This window comes from Dysidea avara, chromosome 2 (assembly GCF_963678975.1).
Source record: "Dysidea avara chromosome 2, odDysAvar1.4, whole genome shotgun sequence".
NCBI lineage: Eukaryota > Metazoa > Porifera > Demospongiae > Dictyoceratida > Dysideidae > Dysidea > Dysidea avara.
In genome coordinates, this window is record NC_089273.1 from 22715869 (window position 1) to 22731247 (window position 15379).

General features: G+C 38.1%; 1 protein-coding gene and 1 long non-coding RNA gene across 2 annotated transcripts in view; one reads left to right on the forward strand and one right to left on the reverse strand.

The window, feature by feature from the left end:
* Positions 1 to 690: 690 nt before the first annotated feature.
* LOC136246884 (G2/M phase-specific E3 ubiquitin-protein ligase-like) overlaps positions 691 to 15379 on the reverse strand; it is a 94270-nt gene continuing 79581 nt past the window's right edge. The window contains exon 4 of the mRNA XM_066038487.1: positions 691 to 925. Within this exon, the coding sequence (XP_065894559.1) occupies positions 717 to 925 (209 nt within the window). The 3' untranslated portion in view covers positions 691 to 716. The remainder of the gene's footprint in view (positions 926 to 15379) is intronic.
* On the forward strand, positions 3699 to 6228 carry LOC136246888 (uncharacterized). Its single transcript, XR_010696895.1, has 3 exons — positions 3699 to 3800; positions 5010 to 5081; positions 5925 to 6228. It is a non-coding gene; the product is annotated as an uncharacterized lncRNA (long non-coding RNA).

The following is a 15379-nucleotide window of genomic DNA, read 5'->3' on the forward strand; positions in this document are numbered from 1 at the left end:
TTTGGTAACAAACAGCCAAGTTTTCTCACAATTTAAAGCATTACTCATATATAGGTTGACTCATATCAAATAAGCTTAAATGGCTGTTTTGAGTGAGGGTGTAATAGAGACAGAATTTGCATATTGTATAACCCTGCATAATAGATTATATGAAATTTTGTTACTTTAGTATCATCTTATTAGCGATGAGTGTAAACAAAATCCATCAGCTTAAAATGTCTGTATGAGAAGAATTTCTCCAAGTAAAAAGATAAGCAAGTTGACTTCGCAACCACAGCCTCTAGAAAGTTATAGAATAATGAAGAATTAAGTAAATGGATGCACAGGCATATAAGAACAGATGGAATAAACAATAATGGTTTTTAAAGAGATGCATATTTACAATAATTAATGTTAGTTTATTCAAGTTGCATTTGGAATGAAATTTGATAAACTCATTAAATCAGGAAGACAGGTTAATTCAAACAAGTAATATAGCACATTGCAGCTAATTTGCAGACTACTTTAATAGCCACCATGAATAAGTAACCTTATTATACATTGACCTTGTCAGACTATTACTGTATATTTTGCTTAATACTGATGTGTATATATAGCTATAATGTAGAAATAAAATGCACGCACATATATGTATCAAATAAAGTATATGATATGCAAACATACAGTATGTGATTGCTAAATTCTGCACTCCTAGCAAAACAGTAATAATTATAGTGTTACGCCTTGTTAAAACTAGTGTCAGTGATGACAGCAGTCATCACACTCTTAAAGTTATCATAATCATCAATCTTAAAAGCTCCATATGGCATGCAGATTTCTTTGGAACATGTGCTTATTTTAATCTGATCTGTGTTGCATTGAAAATTCACAGCTATCCTTGATATATTCGTGCTTCCAGTTACACAGATCATAAAACTTTGTAGATCTGTGAAAAGAAAAGTTTGAATTGGTACACTGTAATTTCAAATATGTACAAATGATCCAAAATTTTGGGTTGTGTTACCTGCAATTCAAATGACCCATTTTTGGTAGTAATGACCAAAGATTTACTTGTTTATTTCACTTTGTGCCCAGATGTCCCATAGTTTCTTTGATCTCTAGTTAAGTATTTGAAATAACCTTGTTATAATATATGGTCCTTTTAACTAGGAGTGTATGAGATCAGGATTTTGATTTCAATACAATATTAATTGATAATCAGTAAAATATCGTGATATCAGTTCGATTTCGATAAGTATAGGTAATCACACACATTTGAGTACAATTAGGGAATAATTGTACGAGTAACAGTCAAAATTGCACGAGGCGAAGCCGAGTGTAATTTTGGCTGTTACGAGTACAATTATTCCATAATTGCACGAAAATGCGTGTGATTGCCTACTAATTACATAGTGACCACTCTTCGTGGTTTGTAGTACACATCTATCCAGTTCTATGTGGCCATTAACTTCTACCAGGTGATTGCATCATCCTTCTTTGTATTACATCATTTGTTGTTGCACTTAAAAGGCTTCGCGTGTCAGCAATTCTGATTGGCTACTCAAAAGGTCTACATATGTTGCACTTAAAAGGCTTCTATTGTCAGCTTATTTGATTGGCTATTCATTATATCACTTTCTTGTTGCACTTAAAAGGCTTCTGTTATGCTGCTATTTTATTGGCTACTTTACAGTGCAATTACAGAAACAAGGTCGTGCGATTTGGGATTAATTGCACTCCTACTATTGGGACTAATGTATGGCAAATTAAACCACTATGTGATTATTGGTTTAATTGTGTGGGTGGCAGAAATTATTATGTTTCACATTCAACAGATTCACTAAAACCATTACACAGCACTACTAACAAACCTATGAAACTAGTAGATAATCTTTTAAAACGGCTAAATTGCATAAAACTGACCTTCATTTGTAGCGCAATAGCATATTTACAGACCAAAATACAGCAACTTCAAAATTTTTATTATATTGATTAATATCTAATTAATTGATAAAATGTGACTGGATCTCAGAAAAGGGGTCTTATAGCCTTTCCAAATTTCCAAGTTTGATGAGTCATAACTCATCATAAGTTTAACCCATTGTAGTGCTATGTTAGGAGTGTAAAGCAACCAAATTTCAAGCTGGTACCATAAAGACACATTAAGATATGGATTGCAAATACAAGGCTATAAGACCCCTTTTCACAGATCTGACCACAAATATCAAAATCAGCATTTACAATATCGAAATCTATATGCTAACCATATCAAAAATTTATTGTAATGTCGATAACTTTTGATATATTACGCACCTCTAATTTTAACCATCTATTGTAAAAATTAATCCCATCCAAAAACAGCTTATAGCTGTAAAAAAGTGCGCGTCCAAGTAAAGCAGAGTTAACTGCGACAAAAAGTGATGATATCATAATGCGGCCATGTGCGAGGTGTGCAAGTTGTAAAATTAATATTAGCTAATAAGATAATACAATGTTATTGTTAAAGTGTTAATGAGAACTATGTGATGTTGCTAGTTTTTAAGTGTGTGAACATCTTCATAAATGCCACATAAATTTAATTTTCAATAAAGCAATGTGTATAGATTCTCTGATAGTAATAAATAGTTTGAGTTTGGCCACCTTTCCTTTGTTCGTAGCATTGCTGTATACAGGAAAGGCGGCCAAACTCAAACTATTTATTACTATCAGAGAATCTATACACATTGCTTTATTGAGAATTAAATTTATGTGGCATTTATGAAGATGCTCACACACTTAAAAACTAGCAGCATCACATAGTTCTCATTAACACTTTAACAATAACATTGTATTATCTGATTAGCTAATATTAATTTTACAACTTGCACACCTCGCACATGGCCGCATTATGATATCATCACTTTTTGTAGCAGTAACTCTGCTTTACTTGGACACGCACTTTTTTTACAGCTAAAAGCTGTTTTTGGATGGGATTTCAATACTTTTTGTTAGAATAAGCAATGCACTGTTGATAACAGTAGGTGAGTTTCCATGGTTTTGACAGAAACCCCAGATTACAGTGACAGTATATTAAAATATAACTGTAATTTTAGTGGCCAGGGTCGCCCACATTGGGGGTAACTGAGGTATTTTGCCCCCTACCACAGCCCGAAAGGGGCCACTTGAATACCTGTTTAAAGAAAGATCGATATACTCTAATAGAGCAGTCAGGATCTAGACCCTTCCTTGCCCCTGGGCCCCTCTTTAACTCTTTTCCCTGGGCCCTCTAATTTCTCTGGACGGCCCTGTTAGTGGCATGCAACTGCAGTCAACTAACACCTATTTTAACTAGTAAACCCTTAACAACACTTTGCCTTTCATCTTGTACTGCATTGAAACGATCAAGATACTCTATTAGAGCAGTCACAAAACAGCTGTAACGCAGCAATCAATATTTAGCATAGTTACAACTTCTGCTTAGCATCGGATTGTATAGTTTAAATTACTAGCTACTTACAGACTTTACAATATAAAAATATGGCACTTGTAGAAATGTGACTGTTCTATTAGAGTATCTCGATCTACTTCAAGCATTGACTAATTCAAGTGAAGAAGCTACGCTCCTGCCAAGAGATCTTGTGAAATGAAATGAGAATAGTAAAGAAAAGGCAAGTATGTACAGAGACAATAGAGGGGCGCGTAATTATGTCCTGTTGTAAATAAACGCCTTTAAATTTTAAATTACTACTAAATAAATGCACCAGAATAGGCTTGTGTGGCTGTTGTCTCCAAGGTTGTCTCATTACTTGTCTTTTCGTGTTGAAGGGATTTAGTCGCAATTGGTGAGTTTAACTATACATGTATTTGTGTTAAAACTTAATTGTAAAAAGGCGATTAGCACATATCATGATAAACATGTATTTGTCACAGTAGAGTCTCTCACAAAGTCACGATTATTACGAGACCTTGGACTAGGATAAAAAAAGTTACTGCTATATTAAGAGGTTGTAGCGTTTGTATATCGTAGTATCTTAATAAATAATCCCCTATGATCACTAATCACTAATAGTACAGTGAAAACTGGTCATTATTCAGGCCGTAGGGACAAAATTTTCTAACCTTGCCTTTTAAAGAGGTGGCTGCATTATGCGGCCTTAAAAAAAGGTAAGAAGCATGCTGTTCTAACTGGCTATAGAGATGGATTTAGTGTATGACAGTGTATGAGACAGTGAGTGCTGGCAGCAAGGGGGCAGCCAATCTGTTAGAGCACCAAAAGCACTGCTTCAGACATAGGCTGTCAGCCCCAAGTGTAAAAAGTTTCACTATTGGTCCTTATAAGCTCCTGATGAAGAAAGTGATGAAGTCATTATCCATAGGATATATTTTTCAGAGTATCCATTTCAGTTTAGCCAAGCTTAAGTTGAACATAACACAGCATTCCAGTAGTTTAGTGGTGACCACAACACTGCCTGAGTTAAACTGTGGTGAGATTTGAGACTACCAGAAGCCCTGGAATGTCTTCAACACATGAAATACCAAAAATCTAATGCCTGGCTTTCATCCACAGTGGACCTGTCTTGGTGGCCATTTGCACAGAAGGGAAACAGCCTTAATTATCAATTTGTAAAATCTTTAGCAAAATTGTGTGTGCGAGCAAGTGCGATGTGACAGTGCCGTGTACATGGTTGCTGCCTAGCAGTGACACATCACGAGTATTGAAGTCACAATGCGTTACTGTATCATCCATCTAAATACAATCTCTGAATGTGTCATTTTGTGTAGAGAGCAATCTTCCACAAGAAGTGACCTGCAAGTTTCAGTGTATATTCTTAACCATTAATATTGTTCACAATATTGTGAACTATATGTACAGTGAAACCTCACTTAGTGGCCACCTCTAGTAGGTCCCAAATATAGCTAAGCATTACTTATGACCTCATTAATAAGGCCACCTTGTTATTCAGGCCAAATTTTTTGGTTCCACAGCCTGCCATATTAATGAGGTTTCATTGTACTTATGTGAATTTTTATTTTTCGTAACTTTTCTTCAGGTTTACTGATGGGCACTATGAAGCATTGTTGACTGGTACGTGTATAATGTGGTGACTTGAAATGCTAAAACAGTACGTAGCATGTCTTGTATGTACATGTAATGTGTTGTAATGTGTCCACACGTCCATGCACACATCTTAGAAATAACACTGTGAAAAAAGAGGGATATAAGATGGTATTTCCAATGGTTTATTGAATACAAAAAAGCTTGATATAAACGGTATTATACTAACAATCTCATGTAAGGTTTTTGTTAATGTGTTAAACATGCTGAAACCATATATGTGATGGTATAGTGTGGACATTACACTAGATATAAGCTATTTCAGGTAATGTGTTAAATAAACTGAAACCATATATGTAATAGTATAGTACGTATTATACTAAAGTATAACATGAGTATAATACAGGGTTTATATCAAGGCTTATTTGTATTCAATAAGCCACTGGAAATATCATCTTATATCCCACCTTTTTCACAGTGTAAATATAATTGTATAGTTCCATTGTGCCACTGGGTCATAAGTTGGTTGAGTATGGATCATCCAGGGCACTTGAGTCACATTTTGTCCTGGCCAAGTGGATCTCATCCACTGACAGAATATACAGGATCAGATCACGTGTATAAATTACGGTGGAACTTGTTTATTGCCACCTTCACTCATTCAGCAGGTAACAGTGTATAAATTCTCAATTGGAATTGGCTTTTCAAGAGTGGTTGTCTTTCTATACTAGTGGCCATTAAGATAGGTTGTACTGATAGAGTGTACATACTAGAGATGCAACAATATCCTCCACTTAGTGTCGTTTGATAGTGATGCAATGGAGACTATGTATTATTGCATTTAAATACTATACTATTATATTGCAACTCTAGCACGTATTTATAACAGGAATGTTTGTTAACTGTTTAGACATACTGGAGCCACACCCACTCATTTGGATTCTACAAATGGAGTCATACCAACTTGTTGTCATCATACTTACTCGTTACTCCCATTGTGTTTGGATGAATATGCATGCCGTCATGTGAGACTTGCTACCATGGCAGGCCACTGGAAAACATTTGCATAGCAGTTATATTACAGTCATTATTGTACAATTCTTACATTATTGTTGTGAAAAGTGTTTGGTATTCATGTGTCTCCTCTGTATGTTGTAATTACATGTGTAATTTTGTGTGGGGGTGCTATAAAATGCAATAATGCATGGTGAAAATTGTATTAGGCGATTTTGCACACTTCCTTTTAAGCTAGCTACATGTGCTAATTACTCACAGCTTGTGTCAACAACTGGTAATCACAGTTGTACTCTTGTGTCATTCTTTAAGCCGCGCCCTTAGAGGACAAATTATTTGGGGGCGACTAATATCAAAACGAAGGATGGTATGCAGCACCATAGATTATATCTATGGACTATAAGCTATGGCAGCACACTTCTTGGTGGCTATATGTACTGATTAACTACAAAGAGCGCCAGTTCATCAATACCCAGTGACCGCAGTTATGCTCTGCGTCATGCATTCTTTAAATTCCGAGTAAAATTCTGAGAGAGCAAATGACGTGGGGGCGACTAAATTCAAATTTCAAACTAGCCATTCTCGAAAACATATGTTTCAATCTGAACGAAACTTTCAGAACAGTTTAAAGACACATTGCCCTACATGCCAAGCGAGTATTGCGGAAAACAACAATCTGGGATTTGTATTTGGCCTCTAGGTCGACTGAGGACGACTGAAACTTCGTTTGGTGCTGAAATCACGACTGTAGGGTAATCATGTATGGTGAAATCGATGATGTGAATCTTGAGGTGATTGAGTGAATACTGAAGCGATAACAGGGCGATCAATGTTCGGAATGCACAAAGGAACGCAAGGCATACACCTGCGGTTTTTTTTTTTTTTTTTTTTTTTTATCGCCTGCGGTTGTGTCTAACCGCATGCGATAAAAAATAAAAAATAAAAAATGAAACTTCCTTTTTGATGTCGGTAACCTCGATCACGAAACAATCGGCATGGATTTGCTTCACTGCTTGTGTGGTAGTAACTAGTGACACGATGAGTTCAACTCCTGAGTTTCAGAGGGATAGCGTAAGTGACGGGTGGATTACAGGAAGGCTGAATTTGACAACGTTCGTTCTTGTAAAATCCTCACGTAGTGGTCGCGTCATTTATTGTATGCGGCGCGCGTTTCTGCTTTACTGGCCGCGCGACTCACTACCGTGAGTCTTGATTTTCATCACAAAATATCTATTAATTTGTTTACAATAATGAATGAGAAAGTCATTCAGTGTTTATTCTAGAGTTGTTAGTGCGGAACTTCCCCCGAAAATCTCAGACTCACCCCCTATAATTGTGAACGACTGTTACATAGGTTAAGTGTGTTATTAAATGGCACGCAAAACTTATTAAAAATGCTATTAGATTCAATCTCACTGTGTTTAATATGTAAAATTTTCCCAGGTTAAAATTACAAATGCAACCTTAATCATACTCTCAGATTCAGTAGCTATCAGATCATTCTATTTATATAAAATCTCCTATGCAGGGTATACATCTAATAAAAATTACATGATGATGGCTATTCAATATATGTGGGCCCAAGTTTACCCAGGTAATTAGATTTTTCTATGCTTAACTGTCAAAATGTCCTTAAATTCAATCTAAGAAAGTTTACTGAACTTCATAAAAATTTCCAAGTCAGTTTACTATCAAAATGGCACACAGCCAGCAAAAACACTGTACCACCCTCATGCAGATCTTTTAATTTGCTACACTGTTAAAAATGAAGTGCTATGGTAGCACCTCTAGGTGCTATTTTTGGACTGGAGCAGTCAAAATATAGCACTTTTAGGTGCTACCATAGCATTTTAGGTGCTATAATAGCACTTCATTTTTAACAGTGTAGTGCTCTGTGATATCATACAATGAGGTCAATATTCAGTTATTCAAATTGTTTATTCAACAGATTCATATGCAGTGTACTATACTAAAAGAATAATTCTGCACATGAGGTGCATATGGTTGTCCTAGATATTACATCATTATGTCATCACTACTGCACTCATGCAGCAATCAAGCTCTACCAACTATGTATTCTTGTATTTTTGTATTCTATTTTAGTCATTGTTATGGAAGTGTGATAACTTTCGATCATTTTAATAAGAGACTTTTCACTGTGGTACATCTTCTGTCATCTTGGCAACATGGAGTGAGTATGAACTGTATTACCTGTATTTTTGTATTCTGTTTTAATAGTCATTGTTACAGGAGTGTGATAATATTTGATCATTAAAATAAAAGACTTTTCACTGCCATGCATCTTCTGTCATCTTGGTAGCCTGGAGTAAGTATGAACTGCATTTTTACATTCTGTTGTAATAGTGATTGTTAAAGGAGGGTGATAACTTAAGATTGTTGAAATAAGAGATTTTTTACTGTCGTACTTCTTCCATCATCTTGGCAGTATGGAGTGAGCATGGACTGTAATTTTGTTTGCTATTTTTTATTATGATTGTTACAGGCATGTGGCAACTTGATTGTTGGATTCAAGACTTTTATGTGAAGTGAGTATGATCTGTATTGATTTTATGTTCTATTTTTAATAGTGGTTGTTACAGGCATGTGATAACTTTTGATTGTTGAAATTAGAGGCTTTAGATGTACATCATGTACTGAGTGTGAACTGTATTTTTGTGTTCTGATAATATATAATGTTACAGGAGTTGATGAATTTGATAGTTAAAATAGGAGAATTTCCACTGTCATACGTCTTCAGTCATCTTGGCAGCATGGAGTGAGTATGAACTGCATTTTCATTTAATAGTGATTGTTATACAGGAATGTGATAGCTTTGTTGAAATAGGAGACTTCACTGTCATACATCATCAGTCATCTTGGCAGCATGAAGTGAATATGAACTGTATTTTCTATGTTCTATTTTAGTAGTGATTGTTACAGGGGTGCGATATCTATGATTGAAGACAGACTGTCAGTCTTCATAGTTTGTCATCACAAAGTTTCATCATTGCAGATTGTTAACTGGATGATTATTTGCATGCGCACTCAGTGTTATGTTTTGTGTAAATTGTAAACATTGCAAAGTATAGTTACCAGACTAAATAAACAGGTGTAGCTAGACCCTATATGCGTTAATGGAAAAGGAATATGAGCAGTGGACCGCACAGGCACCCTGTGACAGAGGCGTATAGGTGGGTGTTGGAAGCTGATGGAGTGGTGCTAGTACGGAAAATTTGGTGGGTGTAGATGCGGATAAGTCTGTGTAGGATGTAGCAGCAGCTAACAGCTAGCATCTTGCATCAGCAGAGTATATATGCAACAGCTGGCAGTAATAGCTAGTACTTAGCAGCGGACAACATCTAGCTTCTTGCAGCAGCTAGAGGAGCTCAGGTATTTCCAACCATGCACCATGTATTTTCGGACGCAATATTTTTCAGAGGAGCAACAAGACCATGTACTATTATTAAGGCCCATGACTATAACTTCCACATATAAGATATAAATACTATCCATTGTGCTCTGGTGTCTGGAGGTGTACCTGCTGTTTTGGAGCCAGTTGGTGTGTGTCGTAATGATAGTAAGAGGCCAGATGACATGTCATTGATTCCTTCGTCACGGGGCTTACCCTTGCTCTGGAACTTTACCTGTTCAGACACCCTGGCCCCATCTTATTATTTACTTCTGAAAGTGGTGCCAGCCGGCTGACAAACTCTGCAGAGTTAGCTAAGTTCAGAGAGTATTCTTCCCTGATTCTATTATTTCGTTTCTCCCCTTTATGTATAGAGCCCCTGGGTGCTTGGAGATCATGTGCACACTCATCAGTGAGGTGGATAAGTTCCAGGGTAATGGAATAGTCTGGTAATAATAATAGTGCCACCCAATTTTTGATTCTGAAGGTTGCCATTGATGTTCAATCACAGCTAAATTCGCTACAATTACGGAGGAAAATTCGCCCGTAATTCCTCCCATATTAATGAAGACATGTGTCAACCACGGGGAACGTCTGTAACCCCATGACGAAATTCGTGGTAATTTGTGGTAATATGTCCAGACGTGGTTACCCGTCATAATACATCGTATCTACCTATTTAGGCCTCGTGATAGAAGTGCCGTAACGTAACCGTGCACGTGATCCTGAAGGTACTGTAGGTACGAAAATCGGATATTGATTTAAATATAAAAAAATATGTGACCGTCTCAGTAAAAACCCGACTTGTTCGCACAATATTTAAAAAAAATTCACCTAGCAATATCAGCAGTGTCCAAGCAATGGATCACCAAAGTTTCAGCCTTCCGTGATGTATAGTTTTGGAATTATAGTGATAGACAGTAGGAAGAGCAAGGTAATCGATTTATACAGCGACTATACTGAAAATAAACTACAGGCGCTTACATTCATAACCATAACTTGCGTTTGAATTAGTCTACAAAGGTAAAATTTGGCTTAAAACGTTCACCATGGATTAGCACATCAGTAAAGGTATAGTATTAGCCCTGTAGATACTTGCGCATATGGATATAAAGGCGGTTTTGTAGAAAATACGATGACAATCTTGTTTACGTTTACTACATCGTAACCAAACGCACGTGACACGCATACTGTTGAAGCTAGAAAAACAAAACAAAGATTTTCAAACTCTCCATGAACAGGCTAATAAGATGGTATATAGTTTTAATTGATCTCAGTCTTCCTTCTTCGAGTACTGTCCCTATAATAACTTGCGGAAATTTATTATTTTTTAATTAATGACATAAGATAAACAGTACATAATAAACAAAAACAAGTTATCTTAAATATGGGCCTCAGCGACCTGCACAGCAATCGGTGCCTCAGCAATGGGACAGCGCAAACTGGACCTGGCACCGCGAATGCACATAATTGCAGACCTCAACAAAGGGAAGCTGAATTTACATCTCAGCCATCCCATCACTATTCCATAAGAAAGACTGTGCTTTGCACTCGAAAGGTTGGCCAATCTCTTATGAAACTGAGTAGCAGCATTACTCATTCCACCAGTAGTAGTAAAAATTAAGGGAGTAAATGAGGCACTTTCTACTTCGTGAACCCGTTGTTGGTATTCACGACTCTTTTCCTTGTCATGACGTCGGTATGCAGAGTGTAGGGGTTGATTTATTTTTTTGTAACATGCGTAATTTTACGAATTATTTCTAAATTTCGATTTTCTCAATATGCATGCTTGTGCAAACAAGTCGGGTTTTTGTTGAGACTGTCAGATATATGAAAAGTAATGAAATTCTGATCTTCATATTCACTTCTGTCAGTTCTTTCATACAGTATTCACTATCCTTCGGATTTCCTTCCCAATTTCTTTCGATTCTAGTGTGCATTGATTGAAAATGTTACAATGCAACAACTCTCAACATACCTGTTTTGTATTCACCACTTTCTGTGTTTGTGTAAATCGTTTCATCTCAAAAATTCTAAACAGGATACATTACTATATAGTCTGATAATTAAGAATTTCGCACGTACCATCACATTGTCTGCTCTAGTGCCATTATCTAATTCCGCTACTATCAGCAGCTTTGGTGCCACACTCTACACACCATGAAAACTGATGCAGGTCTCTCTTCTACTTGTATTATATGTAATAACCAGTTCAAAGCCAACTGGATGCGCTTCAACAACATGAGGTAACATTTCTCATTCACACTCTACGCATGCGCAAACAACAACAGTGCATCATATAGAATATAGGACAAATCATTATTAATAATAGTCCAGTTTTACACTATCCCCTCCTTCAAGAGAACTCGTCCGGAGTTCAGTGACGAACATAGTCGGTAAGACGACTCAGAGGGTGGCGGGTGCGAGATGGATAACGGCTAGAAGGCAATGAGCTTGCCTGTTGATCATCTTCATTCTCACTGTCTCAATCCTCAAACAGCTGTAAGGCTGGCTCCATGCTCTGTGATGTTGCAGGGTCTGAAATAGAGTTCTGGGATTGGCCATTGTCAGGCTTGTGCTGCATTGATTGTACAACTCCAGTGAATGGCTTTAGGCGATCAAAATACACAACACTACGCTTAGAACGGTTCTGGGTGTGCTGTATTCGGTAAACAGACTCGGAAAGTTTCTTCACAATGGTGTAAGCACCAGACCATGGCCTGTGGAACTTCTGGTGTTGTCCTCGAGTGGTAGCAGCAGTATATAACCACACAATGTCACCTTTGGTGTATGGGCGTCCATGGGTTCTGTGATCATAAAGTTCTTTCTGTCTGTGTAGGTTGTGTCTTAATTTCTCCCGGACCTGCTTGTAGGAGTCTCTTAAAGTGTCCTGCAACTGTGCAACATAGTTACTATGATAGACTGGGAAGTTGAAATGCTAGGTCCACTGGGAGTCTAGCTTGTCGTCCAAACATTAAAAAGAATGGTGTATAACCTGTACTAGAATGCACACTAGTATTGTAAGCATAACACAGTTGCCTTAATTTGTCTTCCCAGTCCAATGGGTGATCAGCTATGGTAGTGGACAACATAGATAGTAGGGTGCGGTTAAACCGCTCAACCAGACCATCTGATTGTGGATGATATGGCATAGTTCTAGACTTTTAATCTGTAAAAGGGTGCTAATTTATTTGATGATGGTGGACTCGAGCTGTCTTCCCTGGTCAGAATGCAACTGTTCTGGAAGAGAGAATCTGAAGAAGAATTCTTCAACAAGTTTGCGTGCTACTGTTTCCGGTTCCTGATTAGGAAGTGCATATGCTTCTGTCCATCTTGTAAATAATCGGCAACAACAAGAACATAAGAATTCTTGTGACAGCTTTCTGGTAGTGGTCCCTAGATGTCCATTGCTACTAGCTGGAGTGGGTAACCTGGATGAATACTGGTGAGTTGTGCTCTGTTCTTGGGAGCTGGAGTTTTTCTCTGCATACATTGTAGACATTGTTGGCACCAGTTGTGTAGATCCTCTGTATGGCCAGGCCAGTAAAATCTTTCTCGCAACCGGTTTAATGTCTTGTCCTCTCCTAGATGGCCACCAGCAACTCCACTGTGTAGACTATTCAGTACTTCTGTTTTCAAGGATTCTGGAACTACCAACTGTGCCGTTTCTCTTCACCCTGACAGTCTTCGTAGCGGCGGGACAAAAGTCCTTGATTAACATAGAGTTGCTTCCATTGTTGTAGTAGTAGCTGAAATTTCCTACTGGTTCCTTTCGTTGCACGAGAAGGTGGGCACTGTTAATCTTCCACAGACTTTAGCAGGGGACCAATAGTATCATCTTCCTGCTGTAGCTTCCTCAAATCTGAGATAGTGTGTTCACATAGTCCAGGAAGGGGTTCTTTGATGACTGGAGATACAACTTGAGGGCAATCATTGTGCACTGTGCTTGTTACATTCTCCATTGTTAGGGAATCAAGGTGGTGGGAAGGATATCGAGACGATGCATCAGCATTCTGATGGTGGTTGCCTTTCCGATGTTGAATGTTGAAGTTATATTCTTGCAAACACTCCAGCCATCTTGCTAACTGTCCCTCAGGTTCCTTAAGAGAGTGCAACCATTGAAGGCTACCATGATCCGTACGCAGCACAAAGTGCTTTCCAAGTGAAAACTGTCTAAAATAATTGATAAAAGTGACAGCTGCTAGTAATTCTTTCCGCGTTACAGAATACTTTCGCTCCGACTTGGACATTGCTCTGCTGGCAAAAGCTACCACTCGCTCAGTACCATCCTTGTGAATTTGAGACAGTACAGCTCCAATGCCACACTGGCAGGCATCAGTGTCCAAAATGAATGTTAATGAGAAATCTGGAAATGATAGAATAGGGCTAGTACTTAAGAGCAGTTTAAGCCTAGCAAAAGCATTCTCACATTCAATAGTCCGTTTGAAAATTCTGCCTCATTCCATAAGGCATTGCAATGGTTTGACAATTCCAGCAAAGTTCTGTACAAATCTCTGGTAATACCCTGCCAATCCAAGGAACCATTGGACTTCCTGTACGCTTTGAGGTGTAGGCCACTCTGTGATTCTCTGTGTTTTACTAGGGTCAGTAAAACTTCCTTCTGGAGAGATGACGTTACCCAAGTAAAGAACTTGCTCTTTAAGAAAGTTGCATTTCGACAGTTTTGCCTTCATATTGACTGCTCTCAGTCGTGCCAGTACAGATGATAAATGGCTGAGATGTTCTTCGAATGTGCGGCCAAAAATTACAATGTCATCTAAGTAGACCAAACATTCACTCCACAGCATGCCTGAAAGAGCAAGGTTCATCAGTCTCTGAAATGTGGCAGGGGCATTACAGAGGCCGAATGGCATAACATTAAATTCAAACAACCCATCATGTGTGATGAATGCAGTCTTTTTCCTGTCACTCTCTGCAATGTCCACCTGCCAATATCCGCTTAACAAGTCAATAGGACTAAACCACTTGGAGCCTGATAGTGATTGCAAGGTATCATCAATGCGTGGAAGTGGATACGCATCTTTATGTGTCACTGAATTCAATCTCCTGTAGTCTACACAAAACCGGGTAGAGCCATCCTTCTTTTTCACAAGTACAACTGGTGATGCCCAGGGGCTCTTTGATGGCCAGATAATTCTCTTCCGTTTCCCTGAGTAGTTTTCGTACTTCCTCTCGCTGTGCTGCAGGTATTCGTCGAGGAGGTTGTCTTATTGGTAGTGCATCTCCAGTATTAATGTTGTGTTGCAGTTTATCTGTCTTTCCCAGATCACCTGAGTCATCTGCAAATACATCAGCATAATTCAACAATACAGCATACAACTGCTCCTGTTCTGACTCAGTGAGCTTCTCTGCTGTAGGCTCCACTGCTTGCCACAGTTGTTGTAGTTTAACATCTGACACATCACACTGTGTAGGAGAGTCATCCTCAACAACTGCTAACATAATTGAGTTTCTGTCCAGAGCATGTGCGCATGCAACTCTAGTTCCCTTACGTACAGTGATACTATTTGCAGAGAGATTAAGTAGCCATATTGGCACCAGTGGGTTTATTGTATCCTCTTGTATGCTCACAACTAAATTGGCCAGCAGAAGAGATGACTTCTGTGGGAGAGGTTTTCGCTCAATCATCACGGTACCCTCAGCCACGTCTCCTTGTGTTACTGCTTCAAGTTCCATCTCTGTACATCCTGGAATGGATATGTCATTAGACAACACTACACTCACAGTCTCTCTAGTTTGATGACTTGAATTTCTAGCCCTATACAATGAGATTGTCTGGTTATTTCCACTTAGTTTCATTGTCCCATGGGACAGATCAATAGCACATTGGTGGGTTTCCAAAAAGTCGAGTCCCAATATACCTTCTGTTCTCAAATCAGCCACTACCATCTCTACCTGATACTGTTTTCCACCCAATTCCA